This window comes from Melospiza georgiana, chromosome 2, assembly GCF_028018845.1.
Source record: "Melospiza georgiana isolate bMelGeo1 chromosome 2, bMelGeo1.pri, whole genome shotgun sequence".
NCBI classification, from domain to species: Eukaryota; Metazoa; Chordata; class Aves; order Passeriformes; family Passerellidae; genus Melospiza; species Melospiza georgiana.
The window spans coordinates 1,650,338-1,674,304 of record NC_080431.1 but is presented as its reverse complement, the minus strand read 5'-3'; the positions used below and the strand labels follow the sequence as shown (position 1 = coordinate 1,674,304).

The 23,967-nt window shown below is 42.8% G+C and overlaps 1 protein-coding gene across 1 annotated transcript in view; it reads left to right on the top strand.

The window, feature by feature from the left end:
- The window catches only part of ADAMTS5 (ADAM metallopeptidase with thrombospondin type 1 motif 5), a 38,460-nt gene extending 23,054 nt beyond the window's left edge, over positions 1-15,406 (top strand). Inside the window, exons 4-8 of the mRNA XM_058043475.1 lie at positions 2,346-2,629; positions 3,750-3,933; positions 4,481-4,656; positions 5,315-5,490; positions 8,815-15,406. Of these exons, the coding sequence (XP_057899458.1) occupies positions 2,346-2,629; positions 3,750-3,933; positions 4,481-4,656; positions 5,315-5,490; positions 8,815-9,379 (1,385 nt within the window). The 3' untranslated portion in view covers positions 9,380-15,406. The remainder of the gene's footprint in view (positions 1-2,345; positions 2,630-3,749; positions 3,934-4,480; positions 4,657-5,314; positions 5,491-8,814) is intronic.
- Positions 15,407-23,967: the final 8,561 nt, after the last annotated feature.

Here is a 23,967-nt window from a genome sequence, read left to right as displayed (position 1 = left end):
AGGAGAGTGACATTTATATCCATCTGCTTTTAGCAAAGCCTTTCCAAAGGTACTAATTGCCTTTATTGTCATGCCAACCAACAGGCTGTGGGATGGTTGCTTGTGTTCAGTCCTAGTGCTCTGTGCAACCTGGAACAAGGACTGTTTGTATTTTAATTAATTTATATCCTGCTTATCTGCTTCCTGCACAGATCTTGTTCCGCCGCCTTTTTTTCTCCCAAGATATATTACATACAGCATTGAGAGAGATAATGAGATGGCTTAATTAGCACTGTCATCATCCAACAATGTTGCTCTATTCCAGGGCACAAAGATGTTCTTTGGTGCCCAGGACAAAAAAAAAGGAATAGCAGTTATGTATATGCTCTGGATGTTGAAATGTAATGGAGAATTGAAGCCCCCTCTGCCCTCCCACCAGGGGCCATGACAAGCAGGAGGTTGGACCAGCTGGTGGCAAAAACACCTGCAGCTCACTGCACCCTGTCCAAACACAGACACTGCTGCAGTCTACCCGTAGAAAGATGTTTTTTTTCCTGTGGGAAATCCTATGGGGCCTTCCCTATCTTCAGTTTTGAATTTATCGTGTGAGATCAGCTGGAGCACCTGGCTTTGTAGAGATTGCACAACTTCCCTCAGTTAAGGAGAAGTTTGGAACTCATTGCCCTGTGTTCTGGAGGGGAAAAATGCTACATTTGCTGTGTGAGCCTGTGAGACTGAAATAACTGATAGATGGGTTTATGCAAGGGGAGACTTTCCTTTTTCTCTAAATTTGTATTTCCAATCAAAGTGTTATTGTGGTGTTTTAAAATACTGAAAAATAGCTCTGCTTGGGAGTTTGATAAACTTAGGCATAGGTACAAAAGCAGTGTATAATACTGAATATTGACATGCTACAGCCTTCCCATCACTGCCCTCACATTTCAGTGGAATCCTCCCTCCTCACAAGGTATATGAAGGAGGATTTCCACAGCTGTTTACTTTTACAAAGTGTACTTTTGCCAAAACTTCAGCAAATTATGTCCAGAAACTCCAGGAAAAACCTTACTCCTCATCACATCACTAATATTTTACACTATAACAACCCAGGGTATTTTTAATTATCTTTATGTCATGACAGCTAGCATTGGCACACCTTGTCTGCATTAAAATTTCAACATAATCCAGATGAAATAGAAGGCTAGGGTAAATCAGGGTCAGCAAATAGTACAGGTTTTACAAGACAGTTTTTGGTTATAAGTCATCACACAGAAAGAATTTCTAATTTGGCTAATTGGCATTAGTCTTTAGAAGGACAGAACAGTTGCACTAAGTGTGTGTGTTTTGGAAGGAAAAGACAAGCTGTTGAGAAATGGGATATTTAGTTTGCTTAAACTCCCTGCCATAGCTTGAAATTCTATTCCATTTTGTGTAAATAGTGAGGGTTTATAGATAGGCTTTTTTCAGCCATGATGCAAGTGAAGAACACTGGTGTGGGTTCCAAAGTGAGGTAAATTGTGGTGAGTTATTTTGGCTGAGGATGAGTGAAGCTTGCCCAGACCACATATCCCTTTCATGAAGTGTAAAAGAGGTTACACTGAATAAATAGTTCTGCATGTCAACAACTGAGGTTTTCAATAGTAAAAAAACCCCAGCTATCAGAAGATACCTAGAACATAAATTTGAATTCTCATTTTTAGAATGTGGCAGACAAATCTTGACCACTGCAGACCTTAAAACACTAATACAAATCTCTACATTAATGCAATTTTTTTCTTCCTGCTATTTATGGGTTTTTGTATAAAATGGATAACCGTTTTCAAACTAGTTCCATAAGCAGCCAAGTATCACTCCTGACAGGGAAAGTGCAGTCCAGCTTTAGTGGCAACGTTTGTTTTGATACCCAGCTTATATTTTTCCTTTAACCTGGTAGAAATTTTGATTTTTCGATCTGTTTTGTTTGGGTTTTTGGCCTCATTGGCTACAAGTCTGTGCTTTTTGATTTTTCTGCCATCCTGATTTAAAACTCAAATTACAACTGTGCTTGCTTTGAGTCTTGCTTACATGAGTCCAGCTCGCTCCTTAAATTGCAGACCGATAAATAGCACGGAATGTGTTCCGAGTCTTGTGTAAAGGATTGAAAGGCCAAAAGGACCTGGGGAAAACTCATTTACACCTCAGGCTGGGAACAGCCAGCTCAGCAGTGGGGTTAGAACACAGTGGCAGCAGTTTGACTTTGTGAAAACCTGATGCCACCTCAGAATTTTCGTATCACCATCCCTTGATGGAGGCTCGCTGTTGCAAGACAATATTGCAGGGAATAGAGCAGTAAAAAAGCGAGTACAGACCACCTTGCCTTGCTCCTGCAGGGAACTGCCTGCTGGACCAGCCCAGGAAGCACATCGTGGGCCCCGAGGAGCTGCCGGGGCAGACGTACGACGCCATCCGGCAGTGCAAGCTGGCGTTCGGCGCCGAGTACACCGTGTGCCCCGGCATGGACGTGTGCTCGCGCCTCTGGTGCGCCGTGGTGCGCCAGGGACAGATGGTCTGCCTCACCAAGAAGCTGCCCGCCGTCGAGGGAACGCCCTGTGGCAAGGGGAGGATCTGCCTCCAAGGGAAGTGCGTGGACAAAACCAAGAAGAAGTACTACTCGGTGAGTTACCCCGGGGGGAATTGGGAAAGGTGATCCCTCGGAGGGGCTGGTTTTTGTGGGAGTCAGACTGAAACCTGCCGTGTTCTTTAGCATGTAATTGGGGTGTTGTTGGTGAGGGGTGTAGGAAAATAGCTGCTGAGGTTCTGGAAGTGTATTTCTTCCTTAAGGAAAGCCTTCGTTCCTGGAAAACTGGATATAGTGATTTTGCCATTCAGTAAATCATGACTTTCTGACCTGGCACAGAAAACAAGATAAATCTCATCTTCACATTTAACTTACAGCCCTTATCTGAAAGGCCCCAGGTCCCTAATTCTAATGAAGAAAAGGGCAGATGAAATTAGTCCAGAATATAAATTCTGGATGAGGAAAAACTTGTGCTTCCAGTGACAGAGAACTCCTGTCTACTTTATACATCTGAAGAATTCCCAGGCTCATGAGAGCTGTCAGCTACACAGTTCAGATACTTCTAAATTCTCTGTGTAGACAGTAGCCCCTTCTGTTACACCCACAGAAGAGATGAGGACTTGTAGATCTTTGAGAAAATATTTGCAAACTATGGGAGCCATTCAAATCAAGATACAGCATTCCTAACACTTTTTAAATTGATTTCTTTACCCTTTTTATGGATTTCTGTGCTTCTACATGATATTGCAATACTATAGCCAATGTAGCAAAGTTAACAACTCCATCTCTTGCCAGTAATTCCAAGCAATACCTGCACATCACAACAGTTGGATTAATATAATCTCAGATTAGCAGTATGAGTATATTCTGGGAGTTGAACTTTTGGAGCCAGTTTAAGCCTTTTTGGTAGGAATAGCAAAAATAAGAGAGCAGCCCATGAAACCGTGGGTGTGTTCTGTGAAGAGGCTGAAGGTGGCTGTGTGGAACAAGGCCCAGCATTGGCTTTGCACCCACAGTGCAAATGAGATATCATTGTGCAAAAGAAGATAGAAATTAACTTTGCTGGGAGAAGGAAGTTTCCTAAGACCTGCTTTCCCTGAATGGCCAGCTGAAGGAATTGCCTGCAGTTGAGGAAAGCATTAGCAGTGACTTTGAGGTAACAGCTCCATTCATGCTTGGATGACGAACTCACTCCTGCTGTTCCGTGTGTTTTCAGGCCTCAAGCCATGGCAACTGGGGATCCTGGGGCCCCTGGGGCCAGTGCTCCCGTACCTGTGGGGGAGGAGTGCAGTTTGCCTACCGGCACTGCAACAACCCAGCCCCCAGGAACAACGGCAGGTACTGCACGGGCAAGCGGGCCATCTACCGCTCCTGCAACGTCACGCCCTGTCCTGCCAATGGTGAGTGCCCCTGCTCCACCCTGCCTCCCTTCACAGACACCCAACACTGAGTGTCTGCCCTGGTGAGTGCCCCTGCTCCACCCTGCCTCCCTTCTCAGACACTGAACACTGAGTATCTGCCCTGGTGAGTGCCCCTGCTCCAGCCCTGCCTGCCTTCACAGACACCCAACACTGAGTGTCTGCCCTGAAACCACACAGCAGGGGCTCACTGTGGCCTCCCCAGGTTGTGTTTATCAAGGCAAGACGTTCAGCGTCACTACAATATCCTAATTCTTCACCCACGCCTCGCCCTGGGTGCTGTAGAGAAAGCTAAAAAAGTCAGTCCTCTAAAATTAATCATGCAAACTTTAGGCCTTTACTGTTTGTTATGCCATTGGGAGATTTCCAAGCTAAAACAGTAGAGGGATTTGGAAGGCCAGTTCTAAGTAAAGAAGTGGTGTGACATAACTTAAAAATGATGTAGGAAAGAAATGGGAATAATAGATGGACATAATGATATTTGCAGCATGGTCTGAAATAGCCACTAATGATGTGAATAATTCCACAGCTAAATCCTTCCGACAAGAGCAGTGTGAAGCAAGAAATGGCTATCAGTCTGATGCAAAGGGGGTCAAGACTTTTGTGGAATGGGTCCCCAAGTATGCTGGAGTACTGCCTGGAGATGTCTGCAAGCTCACCTGCCGAGCCAAAGGAACCGGTTATTATGTGGTATTTTCTCAGAAGGTAATGGCAGCTCCAGTCAGGGTTTCATGCTCCAGCTTAGAAGCGTCCTATATATTTTAGAAATCTTTCTCTACAACCAGGGAAAAGGAGTTAATCATGTGATGCAAATATTTAACAGTGTGATCAGATTTAATGGGTTGATCCAGTGGTTGTAACTTAGGGCCAGAAAATGAGATAAGTTTTTCCATATCTCAGTATGTGAATGCATGAAAATTATGGGCCTCTCTGCACTAGTTTGTTTTCAGTAGTAGATAAAGGGCTTTCTGCCTGGAGTTTTCTGTCATTATGGGGTGGGGTTTTCTGGAGGAAAAAGTATTAGGAGAAAAGAGTAGGTCTAACCCTGAACTATGTTTAAGGAGTCCAGAGTAACTCCTAAAGAACCAATTAGCATAGGATAGTTAGTGGCACAGATGTGACTTGTGGTCAATTTGTTCTATCAGATGCAATCCAAACTGAAAGTTAGTTGTCCTTGCTTTTGTCCTTGTGCTACATTGGATCTGCTTTTTTACCATCAGTATTAGAGAAGCTCAGTGTGGTCTGTCAGGGGAGGCGACCTGCTCCGAGCTGGTGACTTCAGTAAGGAACTGGGTTTTGCCAGGTGGATCCAAACCCACAAATCTCTGTGGCAGTCTGAAGCAGGTTTTATTTGCTTGCCCAGGTCACCGATGGCACCGAGTGTCGGCCCTACAGCAACTCGGTCTGCGTGCGAGGGAAGTGCGTCCGAACGGGCTGCGACGGCATCATCGGCTCCAAGCTCCAGTATGACAAGTGTGGGGTGTGTGGAGGGGACAACTCCAGCTGCACAAAAGTCATGGGAACCTTCACCAAAAAGAGGTACTGATCTCAACAGCAAGCGCATCTTGTTGTGCAAGTCGTTACTCTGCCGCGTGCTGCTTGCTTTCTGGCTCTAAATGCAATTTGCTTTCAAATGGGGGAAAAACCACGCTGCCTGTAGCTTATTGCAGTTTCCAGATGTGCACAGCTGGCTCCTAGCATTATCCTGAAATTGGCAAAGCATCAACTGGCAAAACACTGCACCCTGCTCATTTTTGACACAAAGTGCCAGTGAAGCAGGAATAGCAAGTCATGGCACTTGCAATCTTGCTGTGTCAGATGGATTGTGGTTCCTAGAGGACAGAGGAAAAGGAAGAGAGAGGTGAATCAGAAAGTTGTTGGGATCAGAATTATCTGCATCTCTCTGAAATTTTGCATTTCTCATTTGTTGCTGCATTAGCAAGCTACACCCTGAGAGTGCTTTTTCATCTCGTCTATTTTGAGTGGCAGCGAGGACATCCCACCTGATTTTGTGACACACATTCCTTGTATTAGAAGTGCAGAGAAGCAGAGAGCTGTAAACACCTCCCTTAACAGCTGAGAGAGATTATACCCAAAAATTCTCTTTTCCCACTGCTGAGTATGTGTGGAGTTCAGGTAAATAGATGAGATATCAGAAATATCATAGACTTACTCATGACTATATCCCTTCATATCCCTTCATGTCCACTGGCGTATTATCAATCTCCAGATGGATTTTTTTAAAGTCAAAATATTTATGGCATTTATCCACAAGCCATTTTTCTCTCAGAGTTCACATTCTAACTGTAATAAAGCTTAATATAAATAAAATAAAAGAAACTCCTGCCATGGTTTTCCCTCACCACTCTGGGGCCAGTACTGATAGACCAATCTCAAGGAAGTCCTTTCTGTCAACTGATTTTTTTTCCTTCTTCCATTCTTAAAATTCATAGAAAAAATTGGATTTTTAATCATCATGTATACATATTCCAGAATCTCAAAGGACTGAGCTACACACAGAAACTTTTAGTGGACAGTTTCTATTCAAAATCAGTGACTCTGTTAAGCATCTTTGATACATGAACTTGATTTTTTAACTTCCAAATTCTTACATAGCATGTTGAAAGCTACCAGAAGTTGAAATCTGACTCCTGAAATGATCTTTTATTTCTATACATTTCAACAGACTGATTAATAGCAGTCAAAAAATGGCTTGGAGAGTGAATTTATTCTAAAAATAAACATAACTAATCTTCTTCTTGGTAAACCAATGATTGCTCACCTAACGATGCCAAAACATCTCTGCCAAAAAGAATGGCTTTCCAACCAAATTAGTAATTATATAAACCAAATCTTTTCCAATTTGTAAATACTGTGATGTCTGGGAATGTCTAAGTGAAGTTGACAGTGGGAGATATAGTTCATGTGATTTGGCAATAATCAAGGCCAGGAAAAGTGTTAGAGGGGCTCCATGAATTTCAGGGAGGCCAGATTTGTACCACAGATACACTCGGAAATGGAGAGATTTATTATAATTATCCCTGTGAAGTTACCATCTTATTCCTCAAATCATGTCTTTAAGTGTCATGAGACTGGCCAGAGGGTAAATTTATGTTCTAATATGATTTTGATTGGATTTGAGACTGCAGATTTATTTTTACTGGAAAAGTTGTTTGGGGCGATTCTTCTCTACGAGTAATTGGCGTTAAAATAAACCCCTGATTAAAGTAGTGAAATCTTAATTGTCTGTAAACTGTTTTTGCAGTTTTGTTTGAAAGGGCAGTGCTGGTAGGAAAATCATCTTTCCTCCACTGAAAAGTGACAGCTCCCTTGTTGCTGTTCACTATAAACTTCAACAATCTGTACATGGAATGTATAGGGAAATTTAAATGTACAGGGCAAAACTAATGTTTGTCATTGCAGACAATTGCCATGACAACATTTGTTTGTGCTTTTTGTTTTTCTTTTAAAGCAGGCAAAACAGAATCTTCTGGGAAATTTGCTTCCTAGGATTTTTGTTTAAAAAGCTGTAAAGCCAAATTATCAAAAGTTGGGAAATAGGGGAATTAATCTGCACATGCTTCTCTGTGCACATGGAGAATTAGAGCTCTTTGTGCAGACAACTTGAATTCTCCAGGACTGATTGTAGGTTTTGAATAAATGATTTAGTAACTTTAATGACATGCTTGAACTTAGTTATTCTGGCAACTCTCATGTAAAAATATTTGTGCAGTGCTGTAGAGCAGAGTCCCCAGCCTGGGATTCACACCATACTGCTCCAGCTTTATGGAGGTGCTAAATCAATGGAGTCTTAAGTCATTGTCCCATAATTGCTGGAAATAGCAGGGGATCAGCACAAATGTTTCATTTGTAATATCTGCAGTCTCTACTTGTGCAGCCAAAAATTCTCAAAATTAGCAGTCTGTTCTTTAAACAATCCCAAAGGAGATGCCATCACTTTTATGTATTTTTCATGTATTTTCTCATGAAACCTTTTAGATATGAGGTACTTTCAGGATGGCTTTTTCACGGGTTTAGGAATGAAAACACATCTCCAGTGTCCAGCTGGTAGCTTACAGCTATGTAAATCCTTTAAATTGTTTTCTATATATCAGTAAAGTTAAAATAACATACTTGAGATAGTGATAAATTCCAGTAGACTTGCAGTTTTGAATGCTTGTCACTTTTAGTAAAAGAGTTTAATCTCTTTTTCTAAATCCCAGTTGAGATAGTTCATAACTAATAGAGAATTCCATGGTGGCACAAATGAAGCCTTTGGGTGCCCCTCTTATTAGACATTTGACAATTAATCTTTGGCTTTATAAATTTCAAAGTAAACAAATTTTTCCTCGGTGATCAAGACTATTTTTAAATGTTCCCAAGGTACCTCTACCCAGCTGTTCCTCTGTTTGTGCTTTCCTTAATCATCATTATAGCAAAGACAGCAAGAAACAGCTGTAACCAATGCATATCTCATTATCTTTTCCTTGGCAGGCAGCGCGTGCATCGTATTTCATATCTCCCACCCTTTGCTGAAATCTATAAGCTATCTGTTATTTTTCATTCCTCTGGTATCTGACCCACGTCAAACTGTCCCTAAAGCTAAAGATTAAGCAATCTGCAAGAAGTGCAGTAGAAACTTCTTGGGGAACGTGAAGAACAACACAGCAGGCCAAGAGTGGAACCTGGTTAAATTAATCTTAGGGAAAATCCAGGTGGCCTGAACTGAAATGAAGCAAGACGTTCTTGTCTGTAAGTTGACTGAAAGATCTGTTCCAGCCTGCTTGGTGCTGTGATTCTGTGTCACGCCAGTGACTTTGTGAGGCGTTGCAGTGAGACTCTTCCTTGTTTCCCTTCCTCCAGCAAAGGCTACACGGACGTGGTGAAGATCCCTGAAGGAGCGACCCACATCAAGGTGCGGCAGTTCAAGAGCAAGGAGCAGAGCAGGTTCACGGCCTACCTGGCGCTGAAGAAGAAGAACGGGGAGTACCTGGTCAATGGCAAGTACATGATCTCCACCTCGGAAACCATCATCGACATCAACGGCACCGTCATGAACTACAGCGGCTGGAGCCACAAGGACGACTTCCTGCACGCCATGGGCCACTCGGCCACCAAGGAGATCCTGATCGTGCAGATCCTGGCCACCGACCCCACGCAGCCCGTGGACGTGCGCTACAGCTTCTTCGTGCCAAAGAAGCAGGCCCAGCTGCCAAACTCCGTGCCCGGCGGCGGCGGCAAAGCGCCGGTGCCGGCGGCGCAGCCCCGCTGGGTGACGGGGCCCTGGCTCTCCTGCTCTCGAACGTGCGACACGGGCTGGCACACCAGGACTGTGCAGTGCAAGGATGGGCACGGGAAACTGGCCAAGGGATGTCTGCTCTCCCAGAGACCCTCAGCCTTCAAACAGTGCTTGCTGAAAAAGTGCTAACCTGTACCTGTGGTGCTGCTGAGCTGCTCTCCAGGAGGTTTGAGTAAGCCGCTGTTGGCGTGCTGGTGTCAGGTCTGCCCACACAGACAGGAGCAAAGGCTTCAAAGTACTTGTGTTCAGTCTCTAGTTATGGGCAGAATCTGCCTGTTTGGACCAAATGAAGATGTGCACTGCTTTAAATAATGGTAGGGTGGTCTAAATACGTCAAAGAAAGTAAGGTTAAAGTTGTTATAAGCCCTCTGTGTCTGCAAAAACGTAAAATAAAATAATGCAAAAGAAGAAAAACTAGTGAATGGAGGATCCTGGGATATTTGAAGGTTACAGAATCATCTCCCCTTTTTTCACCTACCTCTACTACAGTATGTCCTTAGGAAACGTCACATGTCCCCATGATCCCACAGTAGCTTATTTTATACTGTTTTGTAAATAATTTTCAGTTGGTATATCACTTTATATCACTTCCTTCTATTAAAGAAATCAAAAGACAAACTACATAAGCAAAATGATTGACCAAAGTATATCTGCAGCCCTTGTGGACTTGGTCCATCCTTCAGAAGGGGCCACAGATGTTTTACTGGAAAATGAAGAGCTTGCTGCTGGTTTTAAAAAGTGATACCTTTTGGTTTTGACAAAAGGAAATACGTTTTCACGGTAGGAATTTCCTGACAGTATATCATTCATGTCTGACAAACCCTGTGTTCCCACCCCAAAATTCTCAGGAGGAGCCTTGCAGCTGCTTGCAGAGCAGGGAACCCCCATTGCTCCAGCAGCAGGAGCATCAGCAGCTCCTCCTCGAGTGTGTGTCAGGCGTGCAGCAGAGGAGGAGCTGGCTGCAGGAGGCGTTTGTGTATGTACTCTGTGCTTGTAAAACTCCCTGGTTCCAGCTGTGTCACAGCCTGGCTCCTCGTTGTCACTGAGCAAGAGCTGCTCGAGCTGCTCCTCTCCATCAAGCAAAGGCATACTGTGCTTTGCAGAAAACTAGTTAGAGAACCCAAACTTACAGGTGAGGTAATCAAGTGTCTTCTAACTCAGATATTCTGAGGCTGTGTTCAGCTGCTTTCTCTGGTATTTTCTCTATGGCTTCTGCCTTGAATTTAACAATGTGTAATGTACCTACATCTTTTCAAGAGGCTCTCAAGGTCAAAAAAAACACAGCAAGCAGTTAATATTTTATCACTGTTTTGTCCATTGTGTCTAACTCTGGTATTCATCTTACCAGCAAAAGTTTGTAACTATTTGTCTTTTTTTTTTTTTTATTGTTTTGTGTGTGTTTGGGGTTTTTTAAAGCTATAGAAGGCATTTATGTTTTGTATATCTACATTTAAGAGGAAGAGGGGTCACTAGGAAGTCAAACCACATCAGGATGTGGAGGACTTGTCCAATATCAATAAGACTGTTTCCACAGCACAGGCAGTAGCTGGTGACAGTTTTCCTTGGCAGCAATTCCTGAATCCTGTTATTGTCTTGTGGAAGTTCTGTCACTGAGGCTGGGCATTTCACCTTGTGCAGGTGGAGGCCTGAGAGCAACCTTGGTAAAATTACTCTCTAATATCAGCAGGCTTTGAGTTAGACCATAAGATAACAGGTACCAAAATAAATGGTAAAAAAACCGCTGATGAACGTAGAACCCCACCTTTTACTCCTTTGTTCATCCACACAGGAGAGCAGCAGACTGCAGGAGGATTTTCAGACAAGCCTCAGCTGTAAGTCAGTGGTACTTGAGCACTGAAACACCTCAGGCTCTTCTGAAAATCCCAGGCATGAAATCAGCAGGGAAAACTCACTGCAGTGTGGAGCAAGAAGGGCAGGTCTGACTCCAGGCTGACACAAACATGTTTTTGCAACTGTGGCATGTTTGTGTGAACTCTAAAAAATCATGTGATGATTTCAAAACAGCATAGAGTTGCTACATCTACAACTGTGAAATCTGGAGAAGGATCTGGTTTTTTACCCTGTTTTAAATAAACAGTACCAAGGGCAGGGCCTCCTCCTCTGTTAAATGGATTGCCAACAAATGTTATTAATCAGCTTTCAGAAATGGTGTGGCCTTCTGTTCAGAAGTAGATCCTGTGCAAAACGATGCATCTTGATGAATACTCCCCATTTATTCTTGATCCCAATCTAAGAACTGAGATCAAGGCTCGGATGATTTGCAGAGTGTTAAAAACTAAACATGTATGCCTCCTCTGCCTGTTAAAATAAGATCACTTTGAAATGCCTTTTTTTTCCTTCTAAGCAATCTAATTTTGATGCTTATATATGTATTACACATGTTGTAGAACCTCTCCAAAAAGTCCATAACAAATAGAAACCATCATGAGAGGAAAAAGATCAGGAGATTGAATGTGTCTCAGCATAGACAACATTTGTCTCAGCATACAGCTGCTGCATTAAGTGGTGTTTGTGTTCTGTCATAATAGAGACAGAATGTGCAAGTATTTGTGTTTGCATCATGGTAATAATTTATTATATATTCAGCAGGCTGAGTAAAGCTTTTGGATGCTCTCTAGGCATGCCATATGTGGGTGTGAATTCAGAGCATCCTTAGATCAGGAGTATCTTTTAAAAATGAAAGAGTTTATTTAGAAATAAATATGAGAACAAACCACTGCAGTGATTTTCACCAGTGTGGCAATGAAACAAGTTCACACAAGCAAAGATGTGAGGAGGCAAAGGGGACAGACCAAGGCAGGACCTGAAAAATGTAAGATAAAGGGGAAGCCAACACTTGCTTTTTCAGGTGCTCCTAAATCAGAGTCCAGTTCCAAACCTCGCCTGTGGCAGTCATGGCTGTCCCGTGTACCTGACGGATGAGGAATTGGTGCAAGGTCTGTTCTCAGCTGAATCCTGTGTCACTCACACTGTGACATCATTGTTTACATTTCTGCCCAGTGTTGCACAGCTGGATTCAGAAAATGCACCGAGGGGATGGAAACCTGGAATTCTGCTCTTGGCACAGCCAGGAACCATCTCAGTGTTCAATTCTCTCTGACTTTGGGACACACTTCCAGTGTCCATAGGTGAATTTGGACCCCTGAGCATCAGTGGGGTTTTCAGCATCTGCTTTTCAGGTAGGATATTCTCATTAGGAAAAAGCCTGGCATCTTTGGTTTGACTGTGTACAAGAAATTAAGTTTAGCTGCCCTCCTGTGGAAACAGTTTTATCACAAGGGGAAGAGGGAATAATCTTGTGGATTAATAACAACTGTTTAAAAAAAAAAAGCAACACAGCACTGAAAAAAATAAAATAATTTATTGTTTTTACAACTGGTATGTGAATGGATGTAATGAATTTATTTATTCTTATTTAACAGAGTACCAATTGTGCAAATTCTATATTTAAAATGTTTTGCTATCATCTCTGTCTCTCTTTCTGGCTCTCTTTTAATTTATGCTTCGGGTTTGTGTTGAAAGTACACCTTGTGAGTTTACATAATATATGGCACTGGTCATTTTTTTGTATGATTTTATTTAGAAGACTTTCTGCATGGAACAGGAGTATACGTGTATACACACATGTGTAGATGTATATTCTTTTTGCTGCCACCTTTTCCTTCAAGAAGTTGTAGCTTTTTAATTCCATGACACCTCGTGCTCCAAGCTCCTTGTTACACTTTAAAAAGCTCCCAACAAGCAAGTCCCAAAGGTCTGCAGACCAAAAAAGCCCTGAGTGGCTCCTGAAGAGTTCACAAAACAGATTGGTGTCTCAAAGGCACGAGCAGGTCGTGCTGGAGGCCTCAGTGATTGACCCCCAAAGCTGATCCTACCCCTTGCTTTAATTGTAGCAGAATTTCAGTAACTGGGAGTTGTCTCCATGGGAGTGAAGTTCCTCTGAGTTGCCAGCACTTTTCACTCATGCAGCTTCTTAGGTTTAATTGACAACACTAAAGAGAAAACTCCTGGGTGTCTCTATAAAATAGCTTGACAAACATATGGTTTATGAGGACTGAACCATTAAAAAAGCTGTTTTTTCTATGTTATCACTGTTTATATACATATATAAATATGTATATACGGGGCTATAAAAAGTCAAAAGCCCAAATTGGAAGGCTTTGCAATGTTTTATTTAATTGTGTTTCAGCTCTTTGCACCACATCAGGCAAAATTAGATTTTAAAAAACCAGCAAAGCATGTTTCCATGAGAATAATACCTGTTTTTCTTCCAGTTCAGCTAGTGCAAACCTCAAGGGAACTAGAATTGTGTGCAGTGTGAGGGGAAGAATGTGATGTGGACAAACCTCCAGCTTTTCTGCAGTAAGTTCATTGACCAACACAAATGACTCTGCAAGGGCAGTACCACAGCCTGCACATAAACACTTCCACACTGCTGGAAGTCACCTTGCTCCGGTGTTCTCCTGAATTAAATTCCAGTTCAGCCTCTCTTCTGCCACCCAGGCACTGCCCAAGGCCAGTCAGCCTCGAGGCTTTGGAGGAATTAGGGAAGGCCCAATCCAAAACACAAGCCTGGGCTTTGATTATTTTAAGGGCAGGCTTTGAACAGGGTTTATCATTAATTGTGGGCTTTCAGCAGTAAGTTCAGGTGAATGTTTCTCCTCACGCCATGCTGTTGTCACTGAGGAAGTGGAGCCTATAGCAAGAGGCAAAATTGGATTCTCTGGGCATAGGCTGGAATTTTCAGGAAAAAAGAAAGTTACATGGTTTGGAGGATTTTTGCCCTATTTTTCATGAAGTCATTTGATTTTTATAGAGCTGCCAGAGTGCCTCACTGTATTCATACTTACCACATTCAACATTTTCAAGGGCTTTTTTCCTATGGGTGCCCTTATATTAACTTATGTAGTTAATATATAGTTCAATTACATAGTTCAATTCTTGTATCAAACAGCATTGCAAATGCAGATACTTCTGGTTCATTACATGCACCAGAAATGTCTTTTAATGCAAGAGAGATAATTGGGTCCTCAGCTGGCACCCCAAAAGGGGCTTTGGGGCTTAGAAGGTTTAACCACAAGCACAAGTTTTCAGTGATAAAGTTTGAAAAGCCCTAAACACAGGTGAGTGGTGTAAGAGCTCCTCCCCACACCACACCAAACATCCCAACACCATCCCACTGCTCTGCACTCTGTGAGTCACAGGACAAAACTCACAGCATCTTTTGCTGTGGAAGTTGTGTGTGGAGCTTAGAGTCAGTGTAAGGACAGTAAAATTCTCTCCACAAACACCAGTCTGGCACAGATCGTGTTCAGACACCCGTGGCTAAGTGCAGGTGCATATTCTGTGTGTGTGCTTGTCTGTGTGAGTACTTGGGTTTCCATAACTCCCACTCCCAGGGGGAAAAAAGTTACACTGGGTTTAGTAATGCCTACATAAATTTAGAGTTACTTCATGGCATCATTTGGCTTTGCTAGAGGTGCTTCAGACTTACACCACTGTGACAGCATAGTTTTTTCTTTATTTATAGTAGCTGGTTTACACAATTTATCATGTGAACTGTGAAATCTGCAAATAGGTTATCTTATGAAATATAGTGACAGGCATACAGGCATTGTTAAAATCCCATCAGATACAGGAAATATGCTGAATTAAGTAAGTTGGAGACAGGGTATAATTCTGTAGAGCAATAAATTTAACTTCTATTGCCAGGTCATCTGCTTAGCATCAGATAAGAGAAAATTAACAAGGTATTGCAGGCAAGACTAAGGGGAAAGCACAAAGTTTGGGTTTGCTTAGGTTGCTTCATGTGCCTCTTTGTGCAGTGTCGGTGTCAGCATATTGTGGGAAGTCACTTTGTCACCTGGCTGAAATACCAGTACCCTTTCAGAAACCAACACGTGTTACAAAACTTATTTTACATCCTAGTCTGTGTCTAATCAGAGGGAGTTAATATTTTTAGAGCACCACTATGTCAGCCAGTTTACAACATAAAAATATGTTACACAAACTATAAATTCCTTTGAACTGAACTGTGCAAGGTCTACACTGTACAATGACACACAGAAGGCCAATATTTTGTTTTGTAAACTATTACATATGTATAATTTACCAGTTGTAATCTTAAAACACTTGACTCTGTGATTTCAGTAAAAGTAATAAATACAAACTGTATCATAGGTCCAAAAGATTTGTTTATATGGTATATATTTGGGGGCCTCTATTTGCTCTTTGTGCCCCACTGCAGGCAGATGAGCATAAAGATCTTGAGCATAAATTTAGGACATATTCTTTCTATATGTGAACACTGCATTTTAGTTGTGGTGGGGTGGAGTTCTAAAGTGTTTTGGGGAGTTGTGAAACAGCAGGAAAGTACAGAAGGTGGAGTTTCTCATAATTATCCATCTAAAGCAACCTCAGAGCAATAAAGACCTGCCAGAAGGGATGGTGTTGGTGCACTCTGCATGCTGAGGTGGTGGCACAGAAAGGTGAGAGGTTTTTTGGGGAGACAGAGCTGCAGATACTCCAGTTGAAGTGTGGCTCTTCAAAGGCACTGTTACAAAGATTTACTTTTCTAATAGAACCTTATAATTCATTTTCCATGCTGATTTCTCGCTTATCCTTTCCACATTCCACAGCACTATGCTGGGAGCTTTTCTTGTTCCCAAAAATGGTGCTTTCCAAAAAGATACTCTTCCCAAAAGTAAAACCAAACTCATCTTGTCTAAATCTTACCCATGTGTGTGGCTAATCTATTGATTGCTGGTATTTTTAGGAATTTTGGATTTTGACTTTTATTAACTTATAGATTTTGCTTTCTTGTGTTTTACAAATTGTGAATGAAATTGGTTTTTATATACAGAAACAGTTTATATATGCCCAGGAACATCTTTCCTTCCTAGGCTGTTAAATAATGGCAGTGCAGCTTTACAGAGCTGTCAGTACCTACAGAGGTGCCCAAGCTCTTTACAAAAAGTCCTGTCACCACAGGGATACATCAGTGCCTCCTCCCCAGCTTTGCATAACAAGCTGCAATGTCACTATGATCATGGCAGGTCCTGTCTCCCCAAAATTCCATTTTCATTTCCCACTTCAGAGTTTGCAGTAGCTCAGAGAAAGCCATTACTGGCAAGGGAAATCCATTGGTGTACAAATCAAATGGAGCAGACGCAGCATTACAGACTTCCCCAAATGTCCAGCGCTGCCATAATCCAATTACTGTGCAGGGACTGTTCTGTATCAGGCAGATGAACTCATTCTCTCTTAATGCATTTTCCATCTCATCATACTGTGACATTTCACCTCTTCAGAAACTATCTGTAATTACATGTGAGGAGGGAGATCTTTATTCCCAAGATGCTTAACTTGTAGATCCAAATCTCAGTTTTAGGTGGGGATGCAAGATGGATTTGATCCAATTTCAGTATTCAAACCAATCCTTTTTTTTTTTTTTAAGAAAAAAAAATTTGGAAACCTCCAAGTACATCCAGTAATCAAACTAAAAAATGTACAAATCTTTCCACATTGCTTATGCTGTTACCTCATTCTCCAGTACTCTGTGAAGTTTAAAGCCATAAATCCATCATACTTAGACCACTCACCATTATAAGCTGACCCAAGGACAGGGTTGAAGAGTTAGAGCATGGGAAAAATAATTTAACAAAAGCCAAGGAAGAAAGACTCTTTTCCACGCTCGGAGGGCCAGGGCGGCAATCTCTTTGCTTTCCCCTGATTATTCTGGGGAAAAAACCCACATCTAAGAGAAAAGTCACAGATGTTTTCTTAAGAAGCTGCTCAAGAAGTGTTTGTTGTAGCAGTCTAAGGCTGAGCTTATTAAAACAGCTATTTTGGCCATTGCCACCGTAGTGACTGCTCTAAGTGTTGCTAAAGAAGTACAGTGAGACAAGGAAGTTGGAAGAAATTCTGGAACACGTAGGTGTGGGAGAAAGAGGGATGAAGAGCCCTTACTCCTTTTGAGCTTTAAGCTGCTGGGTAGCAGGTGCTGTGCCCTCTCCCATTGGGATGCCTCCCATGCCTGTGGAACATTTTGCTTATAATCAAAGGCCAAATGCCCTGGTGAGGTTTGCAGATGTGAATTCTGCCCTACTACCCACATAAGGGCCATACATATGTGTTAGTGCACATAAACTACATTTGGGGGGAGAAAAAAGTGCAAATTGCACCTGACTGGCCATGCAGTTGGGAGGCCCATTGGAAAGCAGCCCTGTAAAGCCATGGAGGGACCAGAGAGGAACATCACAGTGAACACCAGTGATGCTTTGAGTTTCAGCTTTCATATTTTCCAGACTCTGTACCACATTGGTATATAATTCTGAACTTCATACAAAGTGCTAGTAAGCTCTCCTCCCAGTTCAGTCAGACAAAATAATCCTTTTCCAGGCCCAGAACCAAGGACACCATTACAGCTTCAGGCCCAAAAAGTGCAAACAACAGTGAATTGAGGGGAGCAAATGTGGGAGGATGGGACTGCATAACCTGGAGCTGTAATTGGACAGTTAACCCCAATATGGAAATGGACCAAAACTTATAAAAGTGTAAACACTTGTGACACGCCGTCCATCTTAGGTCCATCTTGGGTAGAGCCACGACTAGGCTCTTGTACTGCCCAAAGTGCATCCTGTGAAGGCCTTTTTAATAAATATCTACTTTATTCCTTTAGCACTGTCCAGCCTCAGTTCCAGGTAGCCTCTTGAGGCATCACCATGACGGTCCTGTCGTGCCCCAGAGCACCGATCGGGGAGCTCACATCTTGAAATAGTTGAGAGCTGGCAGCAGGCCACCCGTGCAAGGGCTGAGATGGCAGCTGCCCAACAAACAGGCCTAGTTACCTACTAAAGGTGGTCTGTAACTACAGGGGAGCAGAAATTCCACTGGAAACTTTCCGAGAGCACTTTAAAGTGGTCGATCTGAGGCCGGCCCTGCCCACTGGAACTGGGCCTTCGGCGAAGGCCTCGCTGCGCTAGGCCGGGTTTAGTCCAGAACAAACAGCGCTGGGCGCATTCTGTGTGGGCTGGGAGGAATGTTTTCTCACTGATATTTATGTGGCATGCTAAGATCTGACAGCCATCCAGAGGGGGGTTTGGGGCCAATTTTTCATTTTAAATACAGGCTGCACACGGAGGAAGGAAAGCAACTTGCAATGGCATTGCTTGTGAGGGGTGATGGGAGCGGCAGAGCCGAGACGGGCTCCGTATGGCCAAGCAGAGATAGAGGTTGTTTCGACAGGAATTTGAGCTATGAAAGGATTTAAGGGGAAATTACCAACCAGTCTGGCATTCGGATGCCAAAATACACAGGCAGACTTGGCTGCACAGGCACGCTGTAATGCTCCTCAGCTTGGTTTCAAAGGGAGAAGGGAAGCGGCAGGACCTGGTGTGGAAACCTCAGCCTCTCCATGCACGCAGAGAATAAAAAATCTCCATTACGACACCACCCCTTTGTTGGGATCAAATCAAACTCTAAAGAAGTCTACATGAACAACTTTTCCTTCAGAGAACAGAAGAAAGAAGCAAAGAATACTTTGCTTCCCACTCCATCAGAGTATTTCATATTTTGGGATGAGTTTGTTGTGCATTTTTGGCTATTTTTTCCCCCAAAATAGGCCAGGTAGAGATGAAGCCAGAACCTAAGGCAAGTTGTGATGTTGCTGTGGAACAGCTTTGCCTCCAGAAGGTCTCTGCCTGCCTCAGCCTGCTCAAGGCTTTCCCAGCATGGCCCCAAACTCAAGCTCCTCTTCCCCAGAGCCCACATCTTCTACCCCTGGAGCCATTTCCTTTGGCTGCATTCATAATGTGTATTTAAATCATCACCTGGTTTGCTTTCAGAGCTGGTCAGGTTTCTAGAAATATGGAAAAGAGGATGTCTAATACCAAGTAGATTAGGGGGAAAAAAACCACATCAGAAAAAAAAAAAAGAATTTGGGAGGTGTAGTTACTTTCATTTACAACTACAAAAGAGAAAAAGAAGGGGAAAGCTCCAAGAAGAAACAGTATCTATGAACTGTATCTCTTCTCTCTTGAATCTGGATGTAAGCCATAACAAGGCAGTATCCAAAACCTTTGGAAAACTCAGGGAGTTAATTTAGATCTCACAGAACTCAATATCTTGGGCTAAGCTTTAAAATATAAAGCAGAACAGCTAAAATAAGAGAATAGAGCAGCAACAGAGGAAAAAAATACTTTAATTTTCAATTAGATACAGCAAGGAGGGAAAATTAACTATGAAAGGAGCCCAGATGGTTTAAGATCATTTCATACAAGGCTAAATGTAACAGATAAATATAAGGAAAAAAATTATTCCGAAAGGATAAATATGGATTTCCATTAGAAGCAGTAGCTGAAGAGTTCATAGCTCATTTTTTATGAGAACATGGATATTGTTACTAAAAACCTGCAGCCCAGACAGGTCTAACATTTTAAGCCTTTTTAAAGCCCAGTTCATTTATTTAATTAGATATCCCAGGAGGCTCCTGCTCCTGCATGGAAGCAATGGTAGCTGCTGCATACATTACAATCCTGAAGGGATGGGAGTGAGTCAGTCACTCCTGATGTACCTCTTTATGTAACAGTGGCTTTCAGAGCAAAAGGTTAGCAGGGAAAAGTAGAATTTCATTGTACACCTGCTCAGGCCAGGAAGATGCACCTCAGAGACACAGGATTCAGGCATCAGCTTGATTAACACGATTAACCCAAGGGTTAAAAGAAAAAGCCTGGGGTGAGGCTCCCTGCTGGAGGTGCATCATGGCCAAGGGTTGCAAAGGGCTCCTTGAGGGACAATTTCTGTGCTGAGCCCAGAAATTTGTGAGGATGAAGGGATAAATCCTGCCTGGGAGCCAGTTCTTGAGCAGGGCTGTGAGGCCAATTCACCTGACTTGGTCCTGTGAGTAAATCATTTGGGACACAGCTCAAAGCACTGCAGGGAAGTAGCTGGAGGACCACAAAAACTACATTGGTGTCTATATGGCAACAGACAGAGGTTATTTTAGCAGTGTGAAATGTTTTCAGATTCCAACAGCATGCAAATAGTGCCAGAGTAATTTGCCAGTGACAATAATGTGTGGTGTAATGCTGAGGATGAAAAGCCTTCAGCTGGGTTTGACCCAGTATAAACCATCCCTGGGTTCTACTCCAGTTGTTTGTAGTGTTTATCAACTATATCTGGGCTTTTTATCTGGGTAGTATCCATCACTTGAATAGAGATAAATATTAAATTATGTCTACAATTAGATTGACACTTAAAAATGTAACTTTTATTTCTAAATCATTCCAGTGAATTTGTAAATCCCATCCTTAAAGCTTTTGAAAAACATACTCTTTTTTCACTCTGCTATATAACACCAGAGTGTGGCTCCAGCCAAAACCTGAAATCCCACGCAAGGCAGATTATGTTCAGCTCTCTGGCTGTCTGTGTATTTTCCTCTCCTATGTACCTTACAAGCCAAAGCCTGAATTTAGCCCTAAAAGCATATCCTGAGCATACACTCAGGAGACCACATTCAGGATCCTGCCACCCATCATACTGAACTGATGGATTCTACCAGGACTGGTAGTAAAACCATCATTTCAAAACAGGCTCTTTACTTAAAGAGTTTTTTTCTTTTTCTTTTTTTTTTTTTTTTTTTTAATGGTATAGTAGTTATGGCAACTGCTTCCTGCCACCTCTGCTGCCAAAAGCCACAATCCATCCATGAAAAAGAGCTCCTCCATCCAAACACATTTTTCAGTGGACAGCAGCATTCCCTGGCTGGAGCACACTCTTCCCTTCCCTTCTGCCAAACAAAATGTGTAACTAATGTGAGCTAAGAGTGAGGAATTAAGTGAACTCCTTACAAATGACTTTGTGTTTTTACACATACATGCAAGAGACAAGAAATAAGAACACCTCTCAGGGAGGGTTTAGGGGGAGAAAAGGGTGGTGAACCCCCAGGGCTGTTCAATGAAAGAAAATGTTTTCCTTTCTTAGAACACATTTGGAATTCAAACTCTTAAAAGTCTTGGCATAATACTAATTAAAAAATTGGTGGGTTATTTCCCCTTTCCCCTTAGTTTTATTCTACCTCCGAGGTCAGTGGCAGGATTTCTCAAGTCTGGGGTATTTCCTGCACAATGATCAAAGTTTGCTGTATGAATTTGAAAATAAAATGTTCCTATTCTTTGCTAGTCCCATAACTCTGTTTCTGTGGGCAGTTCTTCCTGGTCTTGACACAAATGGTAAGTCTTAAACTTCTTGTTTGACAACATGGTTTTAGAAAAGCTTTACAATTGCTTCTATAGGCTGTATTAATAACGATTATTTTCCCTCCCTAGGTGTAATTCCAATGCAGAGCTATGTGGATTTTGCTTGTCTTTCCCTTGCTTTGTGGGCTGTGACCTTTCACCACTCAGAAAATAATTAGTACATTTTCCAGCAGATAGCTGGACGTTTTCATGCCCTCTTATTATGGGAAAACATTGTAACAGAGCACTGGAGCAAACAGTTCAATGTGCTGTTCTTTCAAGCCCCTGCGCAGCAAATGAATTTCAGTTTACAAGAATGTCAAAAATGGAGGGAATCAAGAATCAGCAGCTGCTTATAAAGCAAGAACTCTCTAATATGGACTGAATTTTGAAGTTTTCTCAAAATGCACCACAACCATCATGATTCAAGTCCCTTGGAGGTTTTTGGCTGCCTGTGAGAAGATAAGGCATGGGTTCCAGGTCTAATTAGGCATTGCACGCATTGGGGTCATTAATGATTTCCACCACAGTAGCTCCAGCCTATGAGATATTTTGCAAGCAAATGGCAGAAGCACAGTGTGGGCACCCAAACACACATGCAGTACACAAGCTGGAAACCATGGGAAACAGAAGGGAAGGTAACAGCAGAGACACGGGTCCAGTCCAAAATTTGAGGTCAGTATTATCAGCTTTACTTCCAGGTTCAGCAACGCATTGCAGCTACAGGAGAACCAGAAGAAATGAGAAGGCAAAGCTCATTCATATGATGCCATGAAATAAATTGATGTTTGCATTTCCAAGGGTTGACTGATTAATTCATTGCTTGGATTTTTTCCCAAGTAAGTTATGCTGGGTTGATCCAGGCCTAGCCTAGGTAAAAGATAGTGCTGCCATTCAAAGCCTAATCCTAATGCCATATCCCCAAGTTCCCCTTAACTGTGAAGCTGAGCTGCAAGATTTCAGAATTTGTCTAGGCTTGCACAGATCAAATGAAGTGGTGACAAATAGGCACCAGAAGATATTCTTCCCCCTGTTTCCCTGCTGAAGCAACTGGAAGACATAAAAGTCATAATTATCCTGGTTTAAGTCACACAGTGAGCAGAACCACAGCCAGGAATGTACCGTGGCCTTCTAGGCTCCAAAATAGTGATATAAAACAACTGTTCCTCTGTTACCAGGATTTTTTACAGCTGCTTTCGGCATCAGGTTTACATTCACAGTTATTTTTTCATTCCAGCCACCTCTTGCAGCTGCATCCACAGAAGCAGCTCAGCACTGCAGACAGGAGAACTGGCCCTGCCTATAGAACCTTTAATTAGTCAAACCAGGTACCTTTGCTAATTGATAGAGAATCCCAGAATCACAGAGGTGGGAAAAGACCTCCAGGGCCAATGAGTCCAAGCTGTGTCTCATGCCCACCTTGTCCCCAGCCCAGAGCAGAGTGCCTTCCTGGGACACCTCCAGGGATGGGGACTCCAAACCTCCCTGGGCAGCCCCTGCCAAGGCCTGACCACCTTTCCATGCGGAAATTCCTGCTGATGTCCAACCTGGCCCAGCCTGAGACCTCTCCCTCTGCTCCTGCCCCTGTTCCCTGGGAGCAGAGCCTGACTGCCCCTGCCTGTCCCCTCCTGTCAGGAGCTGTGCAGAGCCACAAGGGCCCCCCTGAGCCTCCTTTGCTCCAGGCTCAGCCCCTTCCCAGCTCCCTCAGCCTCTCCTGGGGCTCCAGATCCTTCCCAGCTCCGTTCCCTGTTCTGGGCTCCTGCCCCTCCATGTCCTTCTTGCAGTACAGGGCCCAGAACTGCCAAACGTGGTTTCTTCTGCAGCTGACTGAGGCTGCACTCGATCCCCTCATCATGATCATCAATAAAGATATTAAACAGCACTGAAGACATCAAACAGGACTGAAAAGCAGGCAGCTAAGAGGTACAATGCTTGTGGCTTTTGCCCCTGACCTTAGGATCAAATGAACAGTGACCCACAGGCTCTTGCATCTCCCCAGTGGTCTAGGGCCTTATGGATGGAAAATCTCCCTTTGACCAGACAAATCCATCCCTGGGCTCAGATTGCTCTACAAGCTGCATTATGGAACAATGGCTGACTTTTCTGGGAGTACATCTGTGAAGACAAACATTGCTGTCATAATTTATTCCAGTGGCATGCTGTCTGCCAAGGCTGCATTACACTGCTCCTCTTATTTATTTATTTTTTAAAGCCTGAATATATAAAATAGTTGCAACTGTTTAATGGACTTTCAAGAATGTAAAAAAAAAATATTTTGACATTGGAGAAGGGATTTCTCCCAGGACTCTTGGATGTGGTTCTGAACAGTGTTTATAGGTGCCTTTTGGATTCAGCAGGGAGAGAATGGGAACTTCACTTAGGCTCTTCTTCTCAGCCTGCCCTGGATGTCCATAGTGGGTCAGCTGGACTGCACATTCCAAATGTGTGCTCCTTTCCAGT